The 18,034-nt window shown below is 49.1% G+C and overlaps 1 protein-coding gene and 2 long non-coding RNA genes across 3 annotated transcripts in view; all 3 read right to left on the reverse strand.

Moving 5' to 3' along the window:
* Positions 1-17,973, reverse strand: part of supt6h (SPT6 homolog, histone chaperone and transcription elongation factor) — a 39,346-nt gene extending 21,373 nt beyond the window's left edge. The window contains exons 1-19 of the mRNA XM_036968144.1: positions 17,802-17,973; positions 16,903-17,010; positions 16,562-16,732; positions 16,226-16,299; positions 15,506-15,707; positions 15,281-15,362; positions 13,009-13,267; positions 12,811-12,912; positions 11,387-11,500; positions 9,582-9,671; positions 9,266-9,408; positions 8,182-8,333; positions 7,795-7,905; positions 6,137-6,266; positions 5,535-5,685; positions 2,779-2,933; positions 1,446-1,641; positions 905-1,047; positions 656-773 (exon numbers count right to left, since the gene is read on the reverse strand). Coding sequence (XP_036824039.1) covers positions 656-773; positions 905-1,047; positions 1,446-1,641; positions 2,779-2,933; positions 5,535-5,685; positions 6,137-6,266; positions 7,795-7,905; positions 8,182-8,333; positions 9,266-9,408; positions 9,582-9,671; positions 11,387-11,500; positions 12,811-12,912; positions 13,009-13,267; positions 15,281-15,362; positions 15,506-15,707; positions 16,226-16,299; positions 16,562-16,732; positions 16,903-16,999 — 2,490 coding nt within the window. The 5' untranslated portion in view covers positions 17,000-17,010; positions 17,802-17,973. The remainder of the gene's footprint in view (positions 1-655; positions 774-904; positions 1,048-1,445; positions 1,642-2,778; positions 2,934-5,534; positions 5,686-6,136; positions 6,267-7,794; positions 7,906-8,181; positions 8,334-9,265; positions 9,409-9,581; positions 9,672-11,386; positions 11,501-12,810; positions 12,913-13,008; positions 13,268-15,280; positions 15,363-15,505; positions 15,708-16,225; positions 16,300-16,561; positions 16,733-16,902; positions 17,011-17,801) is intronic.
* LOC118945335 lies at positions 2,960-4,156 on the reverse strand. Its single transcript, XR_005040496.1, has 3 exons — positions 4,084-4,156; positions 3,755-4,002; positions 2,960-3,711 (listed from the first exon to the last, which is right to left on the reverse strand). It is a non-coding gene; the product is annotated as an uncharacterized LOC118945335 (long non-coding RNA).
* LOC118945336 lies at positions 4,344-5,521 on the reverse strand. Its single transcript, XR_005040497.1, has 4 exons — positions 5,270-5,521; positions 4,974-5,183; positions 4,544-4,844; positions 4,344-4,386 (listed from the first exon to the last, which is right to left on the reverse strand). It is a non-coding gene; the product is annotated as an uncharacterized LOC118945336 (long non-coding RNA).
* Positions 17,974-18,034: the final 61 nt, after the last annotated feature.

The following is an 18,034-nucleotide window of genomic DNA, read 5'->3' on the forward strand; positions in this document are numbered from 1 at the left end:
GGGGAGGAGAGACGGGGGGAGGAGGGCAGAGGAGAGACGAGGGAGGAGAGACAGGGGAAGAGAGACGAGGGAGGAGAGAAGGGGGAGGAGAGACGAGGGGGGAGAGACGGGGGAGGAGAGACGGGGGAGGAGAGACGGGGGAGGAGAGACGGGGGGAGGAGGGCAGAGGAGAGACGGGGGAAGGAAAGACGGGGGAGGAGAGACGGGGGAGGAGAGACGGGGGAGGAGAGACGAGGGAGGAGAGACGGGGAAGGAGAGACGGGGAAGGAGAGACGGGGGAGGAGAGACGGGGGAGGAGAGACGGGGGAGGAGAGACGAGGAGAGGAGGGCAGAGGAGAGGAGAGACAGGGGAAGGAGAGACGGGGGGAGGAGAGACGGGGGGAGGAGAGACGAGGAGAGGAGGGCAGAGGAGAGGAGAGACAGGGGAAGGAGAGACGGGGGGAGGAGAGACGGGGGGAGGAGAGACGGGGGGAGGAGAGACGGGGGGAGGAGAGACGGGGGGAGGAGAGACGGGGGGAGGAGAGACGGGGGGAGGAGAGACGGGGGGAGGAGAGACGGGGGGAGGAGAGACGGGGGGAGGAGAGACGGGGGGAGGAGGGCAGAGGAGAGGAGAGGACAGGCAGGAGATTCTTGTCGTCCGTCTGTCTGTCTGTACCTTTTTGTCTCTCTCGTCCTCCTTCCATGCGTTCCTCCTCTTCAGGAAGTAGGGCAGACGGAGGAAGTCCACGACCTCTCCCTCTCCGTTGATCAGTGAACAGAACACTGGCGTGTCTCTATGGTAACAGAATTACAACGTTTAGTTATCACTCATCGAAACATATCACAAATCATTTATGGTGGCTGTTTATTGAGTGGTACAAAATACAAGGATGGAAGACACCTTATGACTCTTTGACACACACACCTGCTGTCTGCGAAGGCCACTCCCAGGACTCTGATGCCTTTTCCTTGACTCTCATCCATCAGATCATCATCCTCCTCCTCCGCCTGCTGGTCTGGTCTGTAAGGAGCCACCTTCAGCCAATTATACAGCCTCCTGCAACATGACTGGACCAGACAATATCACAGGGTAAACAAACCTACACCTTCAGCCAGTTATACAGCCTCCTGCAACATGACTGGACCAGACAATATCACAGGGTAAACAAACCTACACCTTCAGCCAGTTATACAGCCTCCTGCAACATGACTGGACCAGACAATATCACAGGGTAAACAAACCTACACCTTCAGCCAGTTATACAGCCTCCTGCAACACGACTGGGGTCAAAGGTGAAGAGGAATTAGACACCACGTGACCTAATTTATGCTTGAAACACTTATTCACAAGAAGTGCTGGAACAAGTGGAATTCACAAATCTCCAATGGTCGGGTCATGTCAACTCACCATCCTATGGGATACAGAGAGTCCTGGAAGAAGCTAGGTTTGTTGTAACATGGTCTACCTTGATGATGTTTTCCTTGGCCTCCGCGATGAGTTTGTTCTTGAGTTCCTTGGCCATCTGAGGGTACAGGAACTGTGTGAGGGAGCGTTCGATGGCCAGGGTCCTCTGTCTGTTCCACTCCTGCACCTGGTGACTGAACTCATCTCTGTAGTAAAACTGCTTGATCTCATCAAAGTATGTCTGGTCACCTGCAACCCTGGGGAGAGGGGGTGGCAGAGAGGAGAGAGAGGAATGGAGAGAGGGAAGGGGGTTGGCAGAGAGGAGAGAGAGGGATGGAGAGAGGAGAGAGAGGGGGAAGGGGGGGGTGGCAGAGAGGGATGGAGAGAGGAGAGAGAGAGGGAAGGGGGTTGGCAGAGAGGAGAGAGAGGGATGGAGAGAGGAGAGAGAGGGGGAGGGGGGTTGGCAGAGAGGAGAGAGAGAGGTGGAGAGAGGAGAGAGAGGGGGAAGGGGGGGGTGGCAGAGAGGGATGGAGAGAGGAGAGAGAGAGGGAAGGGGGTGGCAGAGATGAGAGAGAGGAATGGAGAGAGGGAAGGGGGTGGCAGAGAGGAGAGAGAGGGATGGAGAGAGGGAAGGGGGTTGGCAGAGAGGGATGGAGAGAGGAGAGAGAGAGGGAAGGGGGTGGCAGAGAGGAGAGAGAGGGATGGAGAGAGGGAAGGGGGTTGGCAGAGAGGGATGGAGAGAGGAGAGAGAGGGAAGGGGGTTGGCAGAGAGGGATGGAGAGAGGAGAGAGAGGGAAGGGGGTTGGCAGAGAGGAGAGAGAGGGATGGAGAGAGGAGAGAGAGAGGGGGAAGGGGGGGGTGGCAGAGAGGGATGGAGAGAGGAGAGAGAGAGGGAAGGGGGTTGGCAGAGATGAGAGAGAGGGATGGAGAGAGGGAAGGGGGTTGGCAGAGAGGGATGGAGAGAGGAGAGAGAGAGGGAGGGGGGTTGGCAGAGAGGAGAGAGAGGGATGGAGAGAGGAGAGAGAGGGAGGGGGTAAGTTTGACCATTCAGAAAAACTTTAAGTCATGAGTTTGGATAGATCGAGGACTCATCTTTGTATCTGTGCCATTAGAGCGGCTGTGACAGCATGGGCAGCGCCATTGAGGCTATTCTGTAGTCCATTTTCTTCTTCACGATTTGCTGATCCTTCCTAATGACCCGGTTGTACATGACTCCAACAGGGTCACCAGGAGGCATCAGCCAATGAAGTTGGGAGTCCTACCCAGTTGACTACATTAAAAAGGTGGAAGCCCTCAAAGGTGCTGCCCATGCTAATACAACCTTTAATTCTCTATGGTTTGGCCCTCCATCTTACCCTTCGACCCCTATGGAGGTCGATGCCGCCGCGCCTTACCCTTTGACCCCTAGGAGATCGATGCAGATGTCTATGGTGAGAAGCCCCTCCTCCTCAGCCTGGCACATCTTTAAGAACTGGTCTCCGTTCAGTTCCTTCACTGGCTTGTTCTTCAGGTACTTGAAGGAGTAGCCAAAGTGGGCCTCGTCCATGTCCTATAACAAACCAGTCAGGTCAACACGGCATGAGGACAGCGAAGAGGATCACGTCTTAAACCAGACATTTCTACACCATTTGTTGTAGGAGTCAAGTTAATAGGACACAGTATTCTACACACTTACACCAACGCTAAACGGTATAAGATCAACATGCTGTTGTTTTGTTGTGTTTGTTATGTTGGCTGTGGTCTAAAGACAGATCTCACTGAGTTTGTTATGTGTGTTAGTCCAGCACTGGATCCCAGGTTAGTTCCTTCTCAGTTAAACAATAGTAAAGGAATGGTGATACAGAGCAAAGTTCCCACAACCCATCTCTGGATACCTACCATCAATAACATTACACAGCCTGTCTCTACTCTGGATACCTACCATCAATAACATTACACAGCCCGTCTCTACTCTGGATACCTACCATCAATAACATTACACAGCCTGTCTCTGGATACCTACCATCAATAACATTACACAGCCTGTCTCTACTCTGGATACCTACCATCAATAACATTACACAGCCCGTCTCTGGATACCTACCATCAATAACATTACACAGCCTGTCTCTACTCTGGATACCTACCATCAATAACATTACACAGCCTGTCTCTACTCTGGATACCTACCATCAATAACATTACACAGCCTGTCTCTACTCTGGAAACCTACCATCAATAACATTACACAGCCTGTCTCTGGATACCTACCATCAATAACATTACAAAGCCCGTCTCTACTCTGGATACCTACCATCAATAACATTACACAGCCCGTCTCTGGATACCTACCATCAATTACATTACACAGCCTGTCTCTACTCTGGATACCTCCCATCAATAACATTACACAGCCCGTCTCTGGATACCTACCATCAATAACATTACACAGCCTGTCTCTACTCTGGATACCTACCATCAATAACATTACACAGCCTGTCTCTACTCTGGATACCTACCATCAATAACATTACACAGCCTGTCTCTACTCTGGAAACCTACCATCAATAACATTACACAGCCTGTCTCTGGATACCTACCATCAATAACATTACACAGCCTGTCTCTACTCTGGATACCTACCATCAATAACATTACACAGCCCGTCTCTACTCTGGATACCTACCATCAATAACATTACACAGCCCGTCTCTGGATACCTACCATCAATAACATTACACAGCCTGTCTCTACTCTGGATACCTACCATCAATAACATTACACAGCCCGTCTCTACACTCTGGATACCTACCATCAATAACATTACACAGCCTGTCTCTACTCTGGATACCTACCATCAATAACATTACACAGCCTGTCTCTACTCTGGAAACCTACCATCAATAACATTACACAGCCTGTCTCTACTCTGTCTACCTACCATCAATAACATTACACAGCCCGTCTCTACTCTGGATACCTACCATCAATAACATTACACAGCCCGTCTCTACTCTGGATACCTACCATCAATAACATTACACAGCCTGTCTCTACCCTGGATACCGACCATCAATAACATTACAAAGCCCGTCTCTGGATACCTACCATCAATAACATTACACAGCCCGTCTCTGGATACCTACCATCAATAACATTACATAGCATGTCTCTGGATACCTACCATCAATAACATTACACAGCCTGTCTCTACTCTGGATACCTACCATCAATAACATTACACAGCCTGTCTCTACTCTGGATACCTACCATCAATAACATTACACAGCCTGTCTCTACTCTGGATACCTACCATCAATAACATTACACAGCCTGTCTCTACTCTGGATACCTACCATCAATAACATTACACAGCCTCTCTACACTCTGGATACCTACCATCAATAACATTACACAGCCTGTCTCTACTCTGGATACCTACCATCAATAACATTACACAGCCCGTCTCTACTCTGGACACCTACCATCAATAACATTACACAGCCTCTCTACACTCTGGATACCTACCATCAATAACATTACACAGCCCGTCTCTACTCTGGATACCTACCATCAATAACATTACACAGCCCGTCTCTACTCTGGATACCTACCATCAATAACATTACACAGCCTGTCTCTACTCTGGATACCTACCATCAATAACATTACACAGCCTCTCTACACTCTGGATACCTACCATCAATAACATTACACAGCCCGTCTCTACTCTGGATACCTACCATCAATAACATTACACAGCCTCTCTACACTCTGGATACCTACCATCAATAACATTACACAGCCTGTCTCTGGATACCTACCATCGATAACATTACACAGCCTGTCTCTACTCTGGATACCTACCATCAATAACATTACACAGCCTGTCTCTATTCTGTCTACCTACCATCAATAACATTACACAGCCTGTCTCTACTCTGGATACCTACCATCAATAACATTACACAGCCTGTCTCTACTCTGGATACCTACCATCAATAACATTACACAGCCCGTCTCTACTCTGGATACCTACCATCAATAACATTACACAGCCTGTCTCTACCCTGGATACCTACCATCAATAACATTACACAGCCTGTCTCTACCCTGGATACCGACCATCAATAACATGAACACGGTTAATGCAGTGTCTTGGTTCCCGTACCTTCTTTCCCTTCTTGGTGGGCTTGATGTTGATCTTGGCTCTCTCCTGGAACGTCTGTCTGAGGACGTGTCTGACCAGAGGCTCCCTGGCAATCTGCATCGCAACCATATAACGAGTCCCCTCCAACACCACCTCAGGGCTGTTAAACTGGCTACACACACAGAGGGAGAGCTAGGGGGGTCCGTGTGTATGTGTGGTTAACTGCAGACTTATTCTTTGGCCAACTCTACAGAGTTAAGCGTTTTACCATGCTCTGTGTGTGTGTGTGTCGTTACGTTAAGCGGTTTACCCTGCTCTGTGTGTGTGTCGTTACGCTAAGCGTTTTACCCTGCTCTGTGTGTGTGTCGTTGCGTTAACGTTTTACCCTGCTCTGCGTGTGTGTCGTTACGCTAAGCGTTTTACCCTGCTCTGTGTGTGTGTCATTACGTTAAGCGTTTTACCCTGCTCTGTGTGTGTGTGTGTGTGTGTGTCGTTACATTAAGCGTTTTACCCTGCTCTTTGTGTGTGTGTGTGTGTGTGTCGTTACATTAAGCGTTTTACCCTGCTCTTTGTGTGTGTGTGTGTGTGTGTGTGTGTGTGTGTGTGTGTGTGTGTGTGGTTACCTGCAGACGTAGTCTTTAGCCAACTCCACAGGCTCGGCAGGGAACTGCTCTGTCTCGTGACGCTGGTAGCTGTCTCTCAGATTCTCTCCAAACTGCTCTGGAGTCAGCCCAAATTTCTTAGCCAGGCCATCTGTGTGTGTGTGTGTGTGAGCAAGAGAAAAATAAACGGAGAAGCTGTTAGTTCCTGATGCGATGCGTCGTGACATTAACAGAGAAGCTGTTAGTTCCTGATGCGATGCGTCGTGACATTAACAGAGAAGCTGTTAGTTCCTGATGCGATGCGTCGTGACATTAACAGAGAAGCTGTTAGTTCCTGATGCGTCGTGACATTAACAGAGAAGCTGTTAGTTCCTGATGCGATGCGTCGTGACATTAACAGAGAAGCTGTTAGTTCCTGATGCGATGCGTCGTGACATTAACAGAGAAGCTGTTAGTTCCTGATGCGTCGTGACATTAACAGAGAAGCTGTTAGTTCCTGATGCGATGTGTCGTGACATTAACAGAGAAGCTGTTAGTTCCTGATGCGATGCGTCGTGACATTAACAGAGAAGCTGTTAGTTCCTGATGCGATGCGTCGTGACATTAACAGAGAAGCTGTTAGTTCCTGATGCGATGCGTCGTGACATTAACAGAGAAGCTGTTAGTTCCTGATGCGATGCGTCGTGACATTAACAGAGAAGCTGTTAGTTCCTGATGTGATGCGTCGTGACATTAACAGAGAAGCTGTTAGTTCCTGATGCGATGCGTCGTGACATTAACAGAGAAGCTGTTAGTTCCTGATGCGTCGTGACATTAACAGAGAAGCTGTTAGTTCCTGATGCGTCGTGACATTAACAGAGAAGCTGTTAGTTCCTGATGCGTCGTGACATTAACAGAGAAGCTGTTAGTTCCTGATGCGTCGTGACATTAACAGAGAAGCTGTTAGTTCCTGATGCGTCGTGACATTAACAGAGAAGCTGTTAGTTCCTGATGCGTCGTGACATTAACAGAGAAGCTGTTAGTTCCTGATGCGTCGTGACATTAACAGAGAAGCTGTTAGTTCCTGATGCGATGCGTCGTGACATTAACAGAGAAGCTGTTAGTTCCTGATGCGATGCGTCGTGACATTAACAGAGAAGCTGTTAGTTCCTGATGCGATGCGTCGTGACATTAACAGAGAAGCTGTTAGTTCCTGATGCGATGCGTCGTGACATTAACAGAGAAGTTGTTAGTTCCTGCTGCGTCGTGACATTAACAAAGAAGCTGTTAGTTCCTGATGCGATGCGTCGTGACATTAACAGAAAAGCTGTTAGTTCCTGATGTGATGCGTCGTGACATTAACAGAGAAGCTGTTAGTTCCTGATGCGATGCGTCGTGACATTAACAGAGAAGCTGTTAGTTCCTGATGCGATGCGTCGTGACATTAACAGAGAAGCTGTCAGTTCCTGATGCGTCGTGACAATAACATGTCCCAGTGCATTCATAATGTAACACGTCAGCCTCTGCAGAATTTGAAAAGGATGAGACAGGTTGCCAGAAGTAATGTCTTGAGGCAGAGCAGGGAATATTTTCTTCACGTTTCACATGTCAAGCCCCTTTCAGCAATCACAAGCACAATGAAGTCAAGCTTAGGTCCCACTCAGTACAGAAAAATAGACGAGAGGTCAGAGGTGACTCACCGAGCCCAGCGCTCTGACAGATGCTGTACATGTCTCTACGAGATGCCAGCTTCAGGTCCGGCCCCTTCTCTTCCTCCACCTCCTCCTCTTCCTCCACCTCTTCCTCCTCACCTGAAAGGAATGGGAAAAGACATGATGTGTAGAGGGTGGAAATCACAAAAAAAAAAATCTAAACAGGGTTGTTGAAAAGGTGCTGTTATTTAACTTTATACAACAACAACACCTTGCTTTGATATTTTAGCCTCAGGGTGTGATTTCAAAGAAATAAGGAAACATCGAAATCCCCTTGGCAGCCATTTTGATCTCCTTATCAAATCATTTCTGGGTTAACAATATAGTTATTCACTATTATAGCAATCAGTTATAATTGTCCACATGGCCTCCAACCTTCCTCGTTGACCTCAATCTTCTTCTTCTTCTTCTTCTTCTTGCTGGCAGCTTTGGCTGCGTTCTGCATCTTGGGGATGTCTCGGCCATAGTACAGAAGGAAGTGACTATACACGTCACTCAGCTCATCTATGGACTGGACATCTTTCAGTCTGCAGGGGGTAGAGGAGGAGGGAGAAGGGGGTAGAGGAGGAGGGAGAAGGGGGTAGAGGAGGAGGGAGAAGGGGGTAGAGGAGGAGGGAGAAGGGGGTAGAGGAGGAGGGAGAAGGGGGTAGAGGAGGAGGGAGAAGGGGGTAGAGGAGGAGAAGGGGGTAGAGGAGGAGAAGGGGGTAGAGGAGGGGGCAGGGGGTAGAGGAGGGGGCAGGGGGTAGAGGAGGGGGCAGGGGGTAGAGGAGGAGAAGGGGGTAGAGGAGGAGGCAGGGGGTAGACGAGGAGGCAGGGGGTAGAAGAGGGGGCAGGGGGTAGAGGAGGAGAAAGGGGGTAGAGGAGGAGAAAGGGGGTAGAGGAGGAGAAAGGGGGTAGAGGAGGAGAAAGGGGGTAGAGGAGGAGAAAGGGGGTAGAGGAGGAGAAGGGCGAGGGCAGCGGAGGAGAGGATTGGAGAGGGGAACAGTAAGAGTAGGTGGACTTTACTAAATGGGTCCTGGCTTCTGTGAAGACATGGGGCTATGAGGCTTCTGAACTTTGATGTGCTACCATGCTATGGGAAGTCTTGACTTTCTAGACACAGACTGAGCCCTGAGAAGAAAACACATTTCTATGCTTCATCTGTATCCGGGAAACTGACCCTTAGTGCATTACAACACTTGAACACACGTTGTGGGAAAGCCATCATCAAAAAATGATTCCTGAACTTCCTTTATTTGTCCTTTTTAGACCTGTTGCTATAAAGTTGACACAATATACAGAACTGAGCTTGTCAATCACGGGTCCCATTGACCCTCTTAATACCACTGTTCTCCCGAGGCCCTGTGTTGGGACGTACACACCTCTCCATGGATACTTATTCTGGTCTAAAGTAGTGCACTATGTAGGGTGCCATTTTGGAAGCAGTCCCTATGTCCTCGGACCCTGTGTGGAACCGTACCTCTCCATATCAGCAGTGTCCAGGGGCCTGATGCCGTCAGCCAGGGGCTTGTCGGGGTCGGCAGATATCTGCTCATACTGGTACCCCTGCATCCTCCGGAACAGACGTGTCAGGTTCTGCTTCCTGCTCTTCAGCTGGCACCACTGAGGTCAGGGGTCGAGGGACAGGAAGTGGGTTAATACGAGGAGAATCAACAATGGAACGAGACTGAGATTGCTTTTAGGTTGTATCAACTGTAAAGGTTACTAACTGCTGGTGAATGCAGAGGCGTGTGAGCCTCATGGTCTTATGTCACATGTCAAAGGTCATCCTTTACCTTCTCGTCCCACTGCCAGACCTTCCACAGGTCGTTGATGTTGAGCTCCGGTTCTACGTACTCCTTCCTGTAGAAGGCGATGAATGGAACCTGGAGGAGACAGAGAAAGACACACACACACAGTTAAAGCCTTAACCACCAAACACACTGTTAGAGCCTTAGCCACCACACACACGTTAGAGCCATAACCACTACACAAACACACATTTAGAGTCTTAGCGACTACACACACATTAGAGCCTTAGCCACTACACACACACACACACATTAGAGCCTTAGCCACTACACACACACACTGTTAGAGCCTTAGCCACCACACACACACACACACACACACACACGTTAGAGCCATAACCACTACACAAACACACACTGTTAGAGCCTTAGCCACTACACACACACACTGTTAGAGCCTTAGCCACTACACACACACACTGTTAGAGCCTTAGCCACTACACACACACACTGTTAGAGCCTTAGCCACTACACACACACACTGTTAGAGCCTTAGCCACTACACACACACACACTGTTAGAGCCTTAGCCACTACACACACACACACTGTTAGAGCCTTAGCCACTACACACACACACACTGTTAGAGCCTTAGCCACTACACACACACACACTGTTAGAGCCTTAGCCACTACACACACACTGTTAGAGCCTTAGCCACTACACACACACTGTTAGAGCCTGTCATGGAAATTTCCTTTATTTACCAAATCATGAGAGCAAACCACACACAAGTCAGAGTTAGTTATCACAAAGTCCATCTTTAATTATATGAGCTCTATCACAACCTTGTGACTCTCAGATCAATTCAGTGTCTATCAATGAATTCTCTGAGAGTCCCTTACACCTTGCAACTGAGATCCTTTAATAGCAAAATACACACATAGCCAGACAGCATAGGTCTAATTTATCGTTCATCTTTGTCTCCTAAACTATGTTATTTTCTCAAACTCAGAACCATAAACAAATCCTCCATATCAACAGGCATATATCAAATCCATCTTATCTTGACAAGATCAGAGACACACAGACATTGTGGAGCCAAGAGATCCACGCTTGACCTCTCCCCTCTCTCCGGCCCAAACAACTTAGTCTTGACATAGAACAGATACTGCAACACCGCCACAGTATTATACAAAAATAACATTCTGATGAGAAGTAACTTACAAACATATGATGAATATAAAACATCTTACCTATGTTACCAACTAATTCTGATTATTCCCCAACAAGCCTTAGCCACTACACAGTGTTAGAGCCTTAACCACTACACACACACAGTGTTAGAGCCTTAACCACTACACACACACTGTTAGAGCCTTAACCACTACACACACACACACAGTGTTAGAGCCTTAACCACTACACACACACAGTGTTAGAGCCTTAACCACTACACACACACACACAGTGTTAGAGCCTTAACCACTACACACACACACAGTGTTAGAGCCTTAACCACTACACACACACAGTGTTAGAGCCTTAACCACTACACACACAGTGTTAGAGCCTTAACCACTATACACACACAGTGTTAGAGCCTTAACCACTACACACACACAGTGTTAGAGCCTTAACCACTACACACACACACACAGTGTTAGAGCCTTAACCACTACACACACACACACAGTGTTAGAGCCTTAACCACTACACACACACAGTGTTAGAGCCTTAACCACTAGACACACACACACTGTTAGAGCCTTAGCCACTACAGACACACACACACACACACAGTTAGAGCCTTAGCCACTACACACACTGTTAGTATCAGGGCAGTGTACCTCAAAATGCTGATTCCTCATGAAGTTGAGGGCCTCCTTAATCTTGGCGATGGTGCTGGGGCCCTTCCTGCTAAAGTTAGTGGTGGCTCCTCTGTCCAGGTAATCTGTACTCTCCTGAACACACAGACAACAGTTGTTTTAAAAACAAAGTAAAAATAGTATGATAGTGGACTGAGAAGATATGGTCTGTGCTGAGCTGTTCATGTGTTTCAGCTGTATGATAATAGTTAGGGTAATGGGCTGCTCATCTTCCTTCTTTGTCCTGGTTTCATATGGAATCACTCTCCACAGCAAGTCAGAGGCTCAAACCTGTATAGAAATGACGGGGGTGGGTGGGCTGAGGTAGTGTGTGTGTATGTAGTCAGTGTGTAGTATGTGTGTGTACAGTCAGTGTGTAGTGTGCGTGTGTGTGTGCGTAGTCAGTGTGTGTGTGTGTGTGCGTGTGTGTGTGTGCGTAGTCAGTGTGTGTGTAGTCAGTGTGTGTGTGTGCGTAGTCAGTGTGTGTGTGTGTAGTCAGTGTGCGTGTGTGTGTGCGTAGTCAGTGTGTGTGTGCGTAGTCAGTGTGTGTGTGTGTAGTCAGTGTGCGTGTGTGTGTGTGTGTGTGCGTAGTCAGTGTACGTGTGTGTGTAGCCAGTGTGCGTGCGTGTGTGCGTAGCCAGTGTGCGTGCGTGTGTGCGTAGCCAGTGTGCGTGCGTGTGTGCGTAGCCAGTGTGCGTGCGTGTGTGCGTAGTCAGTGTGCGTGCGTGTGTGCGTAGCCAGTGTGCGTGCGTGTGTGCGTAGCCAGTGTGCGTGCGTGTGTGCGTAGCCAGTGTGCGTGCGTGTGTGCGTAGCCAGTGTGCGTGCGTGTGTGCGTAGCCAGTGTGCGTGCGTGTGTGCGTAGCCAGTGTGCGTGCGTGTGTGCGTAGCCAGTGTGCGTGCGTGTGTGCGTAGTCAGTGTGCGTGCGTGTGTGCGTAGTCAGTGTGCGTGCGTGTGTGCGTAGTCAGTGTACGTGTGTGTGTAGCCAGTGTGCGTGCGTGTGTGCGTAGCCAGTGTGCGTGCGTGTGTGCGTAGTCAGTGTGCGTGCGTGTGTGCGTAGTCAGTGTGTGTGCGTGTGTGCGTAGTCAGTGTGTGTGTGCGTGTGTGCGTAGTCAGTGTGTGTGTATGTGTAGTCAGTGTGTGTGTATGTGTAGTCAGTGTGCGTGTGTGTGTGTAGTCAGTGTGCGTGTGTGTGTGTAGTCAGTGTGCGTGTGTGTGTAGTCAGTGTGCGTGTGTGTGTAGTCAGTGTGCGTGTGTGTAGTCAGTGTGTGTGTATGTGTAGTCAGTGTGCGTGTGTGTGTGTAGTTAGTGTGCATGTGTAGTCAGCGCGTGTCGTCAGTGTGTGTGTGTGTGTAGTCAGCGTGTGTAGTCAGTGTGTGTGTGTGTGTGTGCGCGCAGAGGTTCCTACCTGCATGGAGATGGTGGGGGTTGAGAAAGCGTTTCTGTAGATCCACTCTGCCTCTTCCTCCAACTCATCATCCTCAGCAGGCTTCACTGGGATGGAGCGCAGCTACGGGGCAGAGCACGGACGCACACACACGGCTTCATTAACATATCACAACTAGATTCAAGGACACAGGAGGGTGAAACAGACAGACAACCCTACCTGGAACCTCTCTGGCATGTCTGTGGAGCGGATCTCGTTGTCCTGGTCAGTCATGTGACTACTCTCCAGCTCGCTGGGCTCGTAGAGCTCGAAGATGCTCTTCCTCCCCACCCTCCTCTTCGTTGGCTTCTTGGGCCGGTCCCAGCCCTCTTCATCCTGGTCCTCCTCCTCTTCCTCACCCTGTTCATAAGCACCGTCGGCGTCGAACTCCGCAAAGTCAAAGTCGCCCCCGAAGATCTCCTGAGCTTCCTGGAGGGCTCTGTAGACGGGGACAGAGGAACAGGGGGGAAAACATTCTGCTCTCAATGGCTGTTCTGCATTACCTGGAAGGAAACCACTAGGATGGATGGGATCGTATACAGGTCTGTCCACACTAAGCCTGAGGTGGCGAGTGAACACTATCCCTAACCCCGAGGAGGATGTGAACACTATCCCTAACCCTGTGGAGGTGGTGAACACTATCCCTAACCCTGAGGAGGAGGTGAACACTATCCCTAACCCCGAGGAGGATGTGAACACTATCCCTAACCCTGTGGAGGTGGTGAACACTATCCCTAACCCCGAGGAGGAGGTGAACACTATCCCTAACCCTGAGGAGGTGGTGAACACTATCCCTAACCCTGAGGAGGAGGTGAACACTATCCCTAACCCCGAGGAGGTGAACACTATCCCTAACCCTGAGGTGAACACTATCCCTAACCCTGAGGGGGAGGTGAACACTATCCCTAATCCTGAGGTGAACACTATCCCTAACCCTGAGGAGGTGGTGAACACTATCCCTAACCCCGAGGAGGAGGTGAACACTATCCCTAACCCCGAGGAGGTGAACACTATCCCTAACCTAACCCTGAGGTGAACACTATCCCTAACCCTGAGGTAAACACTATCCCTAACCCTGAGGAGGTGAACACTATCCCTAACCCTGAGGAGGTGAACACTATCCCTAACCCTGAGGAGGTGAACACTATCCCTAACCCTGAGGAGGTGGTGAACACTATCCCTAACCCTGAGGAGGTGAACACTATCCCTAACCCTGAGGAGGTGGTGAACACTATCCCTAACCCCGAGGAGGAGGTGAACACTATCCCTAACCCTGAGGAGGTGAACACTATCCCTAACCCTGAGGAGGTGAACACTATCCCTAACCCTGAGGAGGTGAACACTATCCCTAACCCTGAGGAGGTGAACACTATCCCTAACCCTGAGGAGGTGAACACTATCCCTAACCCTGAGGAGGTGAACACTATCCCTAACCCTGAGGAGGTGAACACTATCCCTAACCCTGAGGAGGTGGTGAACACTATCCCTAACCCTGAGGTGAACACTATCCCTAACCCTGAGGAGGTGAACACTATCCCTAACCTAACCCTGAGGTGAACACTATCCCTAACCTAACCCTGAGGTGAACACTATCCCTAACCTAACCCTGAGGTGAACACTATCCCTAACCCTGAGGAGGTGAACACTATCCCTAACCGAGGTGAACACTATCCCTAACCTAACCCTGAGGTGAACACTATCCCTAACCCTGAGGAGGTGAACACTATCCCTAACCCTGAGGAGGTGGTGAACACTATCCCTAACCCTGAGGATGTGAACACTATCCCTAACCCTGTGGAGGTGGTGAACACTATCCCTAACCCCGAGGAGGAGGTGAACACTATCCCTAACCCTGAGGAGGTGGTGAACACTATCCCTAACCCTGAGGAGGAGGTGAACACTACCCTAACCCTGAGGAGGTGAACACTATCCCTAACCCTGAGGAGGTGGTGAACACTATCCCTAACCCTGAGGTGGTGAACACTATCCCTAACCCTGAGGTGAACACTATCCCTAACCTAACCCTGAGGTGAACACTATCCCTAACCCTGAGGAGGTGAACACTATCCCTAACCCTGAGGAGGTGGTGAACACTATCCCTAACCCTGAGGATGTGAACACTATCCCTAACCCTGTGGAGGTGGTGAACACTATCCCTAACCCCGAGGAGGAGGTGAACACTATCCCTAACCCTGAGGAGGTGGTGAACACTATCCCTAACCCTGAGGAGGAGGTGAACACTACCCTAACCCTGAGGAGGTGAACACTATCCCTAACCCTGAGGAGGTGGTGAACACTATCCTTAACCCTGAGGAGGTGGTGAACACTATCCCTAACCCTGAGGAGGTGGTGAACACTATCCCTAACCCTGAGGAGGTGGTGAACACTATCCCTAACCCTGAGGAGGTGGTGAACACTATCCCTAACCCTGAGGTGGTGAGTGAACACTCACGCATCTGTGTATCCTGAGAACTTCTTGCTTCTCCTCTTGGTGATAGGCTGGCCATCGTCGTCCACGATAAAGTCATCAATATCTGAGGAAATACGCGATTATCAGAGCCAGGAAGTTTTCAGACAATTTTTTTGTGCTGTAATATGTTTATATTTGCATATATAGAACTGAGTTTCTCAAAAAGAATTTCAGGTATTAAATGTGTAACATTATCATCAAAAGTACCTGACTCCTCCTCTCCCTCCTCTTCCTCTTCCTCGTCGAGGCGTTCACCATGGCGACGTAGGGGCGGGTCGACTGTCTCTCCCTCCTCCAGCTCCCCCTCTCCGTCCTCGTCATCTCCTCTGTGGAAGATCTCGTCTGCGATCTGGTCCTTCTCGTCATCTTCATCATCATCCATAGTCTTCACACGGTCATACTTCTTCTTCTGTCAGGACAACAGAGGACGGAGAGAGACGTTTAAACTGGGGTCCATGTCCTCATAGAGGATGGCGAGGAGGGGGAAAGATGTTTAAACTGGGGCCCATTTCAGGTTATGCATTTATATGATACTTGAATACGTTATCATGACTCATTTGAAATCACAAAGCATCTCAGTGTAGGAGTGCTGATATAGGATCAAATTAGCCTTTTCGATAACAATTACATGATTATAATTGAAGTGATTGCTAACCCTAACCCAGACAGGAAGGGACTGCTAACCCTAACCCAGACAGGAAGGGACTGTTAACCCTAACAGGAAGGGGCTGCTAACCCTAACCCAGATAGGAAGTGACTGCTAACCCTAACCCAGACAGGAAGGGACTGCTAACCCTAACCCAGACAGGAAGGGACTGCTTACCCTAACCCAGACAGGAAGGGACTGCTAACCCTAACCCAGACAGGAAGGGACTGCTAACCCAGACAGGAAGTGACTGCTTACCCAGACAGGAAGTGACTGCTTACCCTCCTCTTGACTTTGACTCCCAAGTTCTCCTCAATGAGGTCCAGGTCATCATCATCCAGATAGTCGTCATAGTCTGGGGAGGAAGGGAGTGAGAGAGAGGGGGAAAGAGGGAGGGAGGGGGGAAAGAGGGTGAGGGACGAAAGGAGCGAGAAGGGGGGGGCGAGGGAAGAAAGGAGCGAGATAGAAAGGCGGGTGGGGTAGAAAAGGAGAGATAGAGGGAAAAGTGTGACAAAGAAGAAATTAGTTTACATAAAATGTCTTTCCTAATTTCTTTCCTAGGCAAGACTGTCAATTTTGGGGGAATGAAATCTCACAGCCCCGAAGCCCAAACTTACTGCGTTTCTTGCGTCTGTGTCTGACTTCATCCTCTGAGTCGCTGCCGCTGCCTGCTCCTCCGCTTTTCTTCTCTTCCTCTTCCTCATCTTCATCCACATCATCGTCGATGAGCCCCATCAGGTTCCCGTGCTCATCCTGGTCCTCTGTGTTTAACTCTTCCTCCTCTTCCTCTGTTGGGGGTTGGAGGAAGAATGAAACACATGCAAACATTTGCTCATAAACTAAACACACTGATGAAGACATGATATAGGAATTGCATGGGCAGAGAGACATTCATGCGTCACACTCACACCTTCTGACGAATCCATACGAAATCAGTACATTGTAATCATGTGCTCACCATCATCCATAAACGCCTGGGTCTTTTTAGGCTTCAGGTCTTTCTCTTCAAACTCCTCCTCCGACTCCTCAGCCTCGCTATCGATGAAGTCAGACATGTCTGCAAGGCCTGGACACACACGCTACAGGTTAACACAAGGATCACACTAAAAGAGCAGATTTGTATCATGTATTCAGAGAATAGTAGTCTCAGAGTTGCTTTAATTAACAGTCCTGCTGTCAGTTTAAAAAATGCACCAAACCAGGAAAGCTAGTAATGCACTCGATCCCGCATAACAACGTTCAGAATAGAGAATCGTGGACGGATTGAGAAGCGTAACGAGTTGCGCGACTCTGGAACAACACGTTCACACAGATGATGGACGTCTCACGCACACAAAACACCAGTGGACAGAAAATACACATTTAGATGCTACAGTACCTAGCTAGCTAACGTTAGGTACGGTTAATTAAGAAACCAATGTTGCGCTGGGATGCTTGGTTTTCTAGCCAACCATCTCTGCGGTTTTATAGGACGCTTACATAACTAGCTAACTATGCTTTTTCTTAGTTTTGAACATCGTATCTCAGTAGCTAATTAGCTATATACCCATGCTAACTGGCTAGCAAGCACAAACACTCCATTAGCGAAGTTAAACGTGAAGGGCTTTCGTTAGCCATGTGGCGACTTTCAGTTGTTATATTACCAAGACACGTTGATAATGAACTCTGAATTGTGTATCCTTGACTTCAGTTAGCAATATGTTTTGTTGCTAAAAATCAAGATACTGGGAGACAACAACAAGGCCCCTGTAGTTAGTTAACTTAGCCAGGAGGACAACAGTCAATGCTATTGTTCCCATGTTGTTGGCGCGGGATTATTTCACTGGACACCAAACTCCTTTTGTTAAAATAACTTACTTCTCCCTGCGACGATACTTGACCTAAATCCTTGAAATGTAGAGGGATATGTCGCTATGCTATATCTTCGCGCAAGCTTGTACTAATAAAAATGGCTGATGAATAGCGGCGTGTTGAATTCCGGTGGTGAGGAAACTTCCGACTCCGTGTGAAGTGGTTTGTTCTCGTGGAGCCCATCCACTCCCTCTGGTGGACAATATTATAGCGACCACGTTCCGCAGCGATAAAAAGGA

Source organism: Oncorhynchus mykiss, chromosome Y (genome assembly GCF_013265735.2).
Source record: "Oncorhynchus mykiss isolate Arlee chromosome Y, USDA_OmykA_1.1, whole genome shotgun sequence".
In the NCBI taxonomy this organism is placed as follows: Eukaryota; Metazoa; Chordata; class Actinopteri; order Salmoniformes; family Salmonidae; genus Oncorhynchus; species Oncorhynchus mykiss.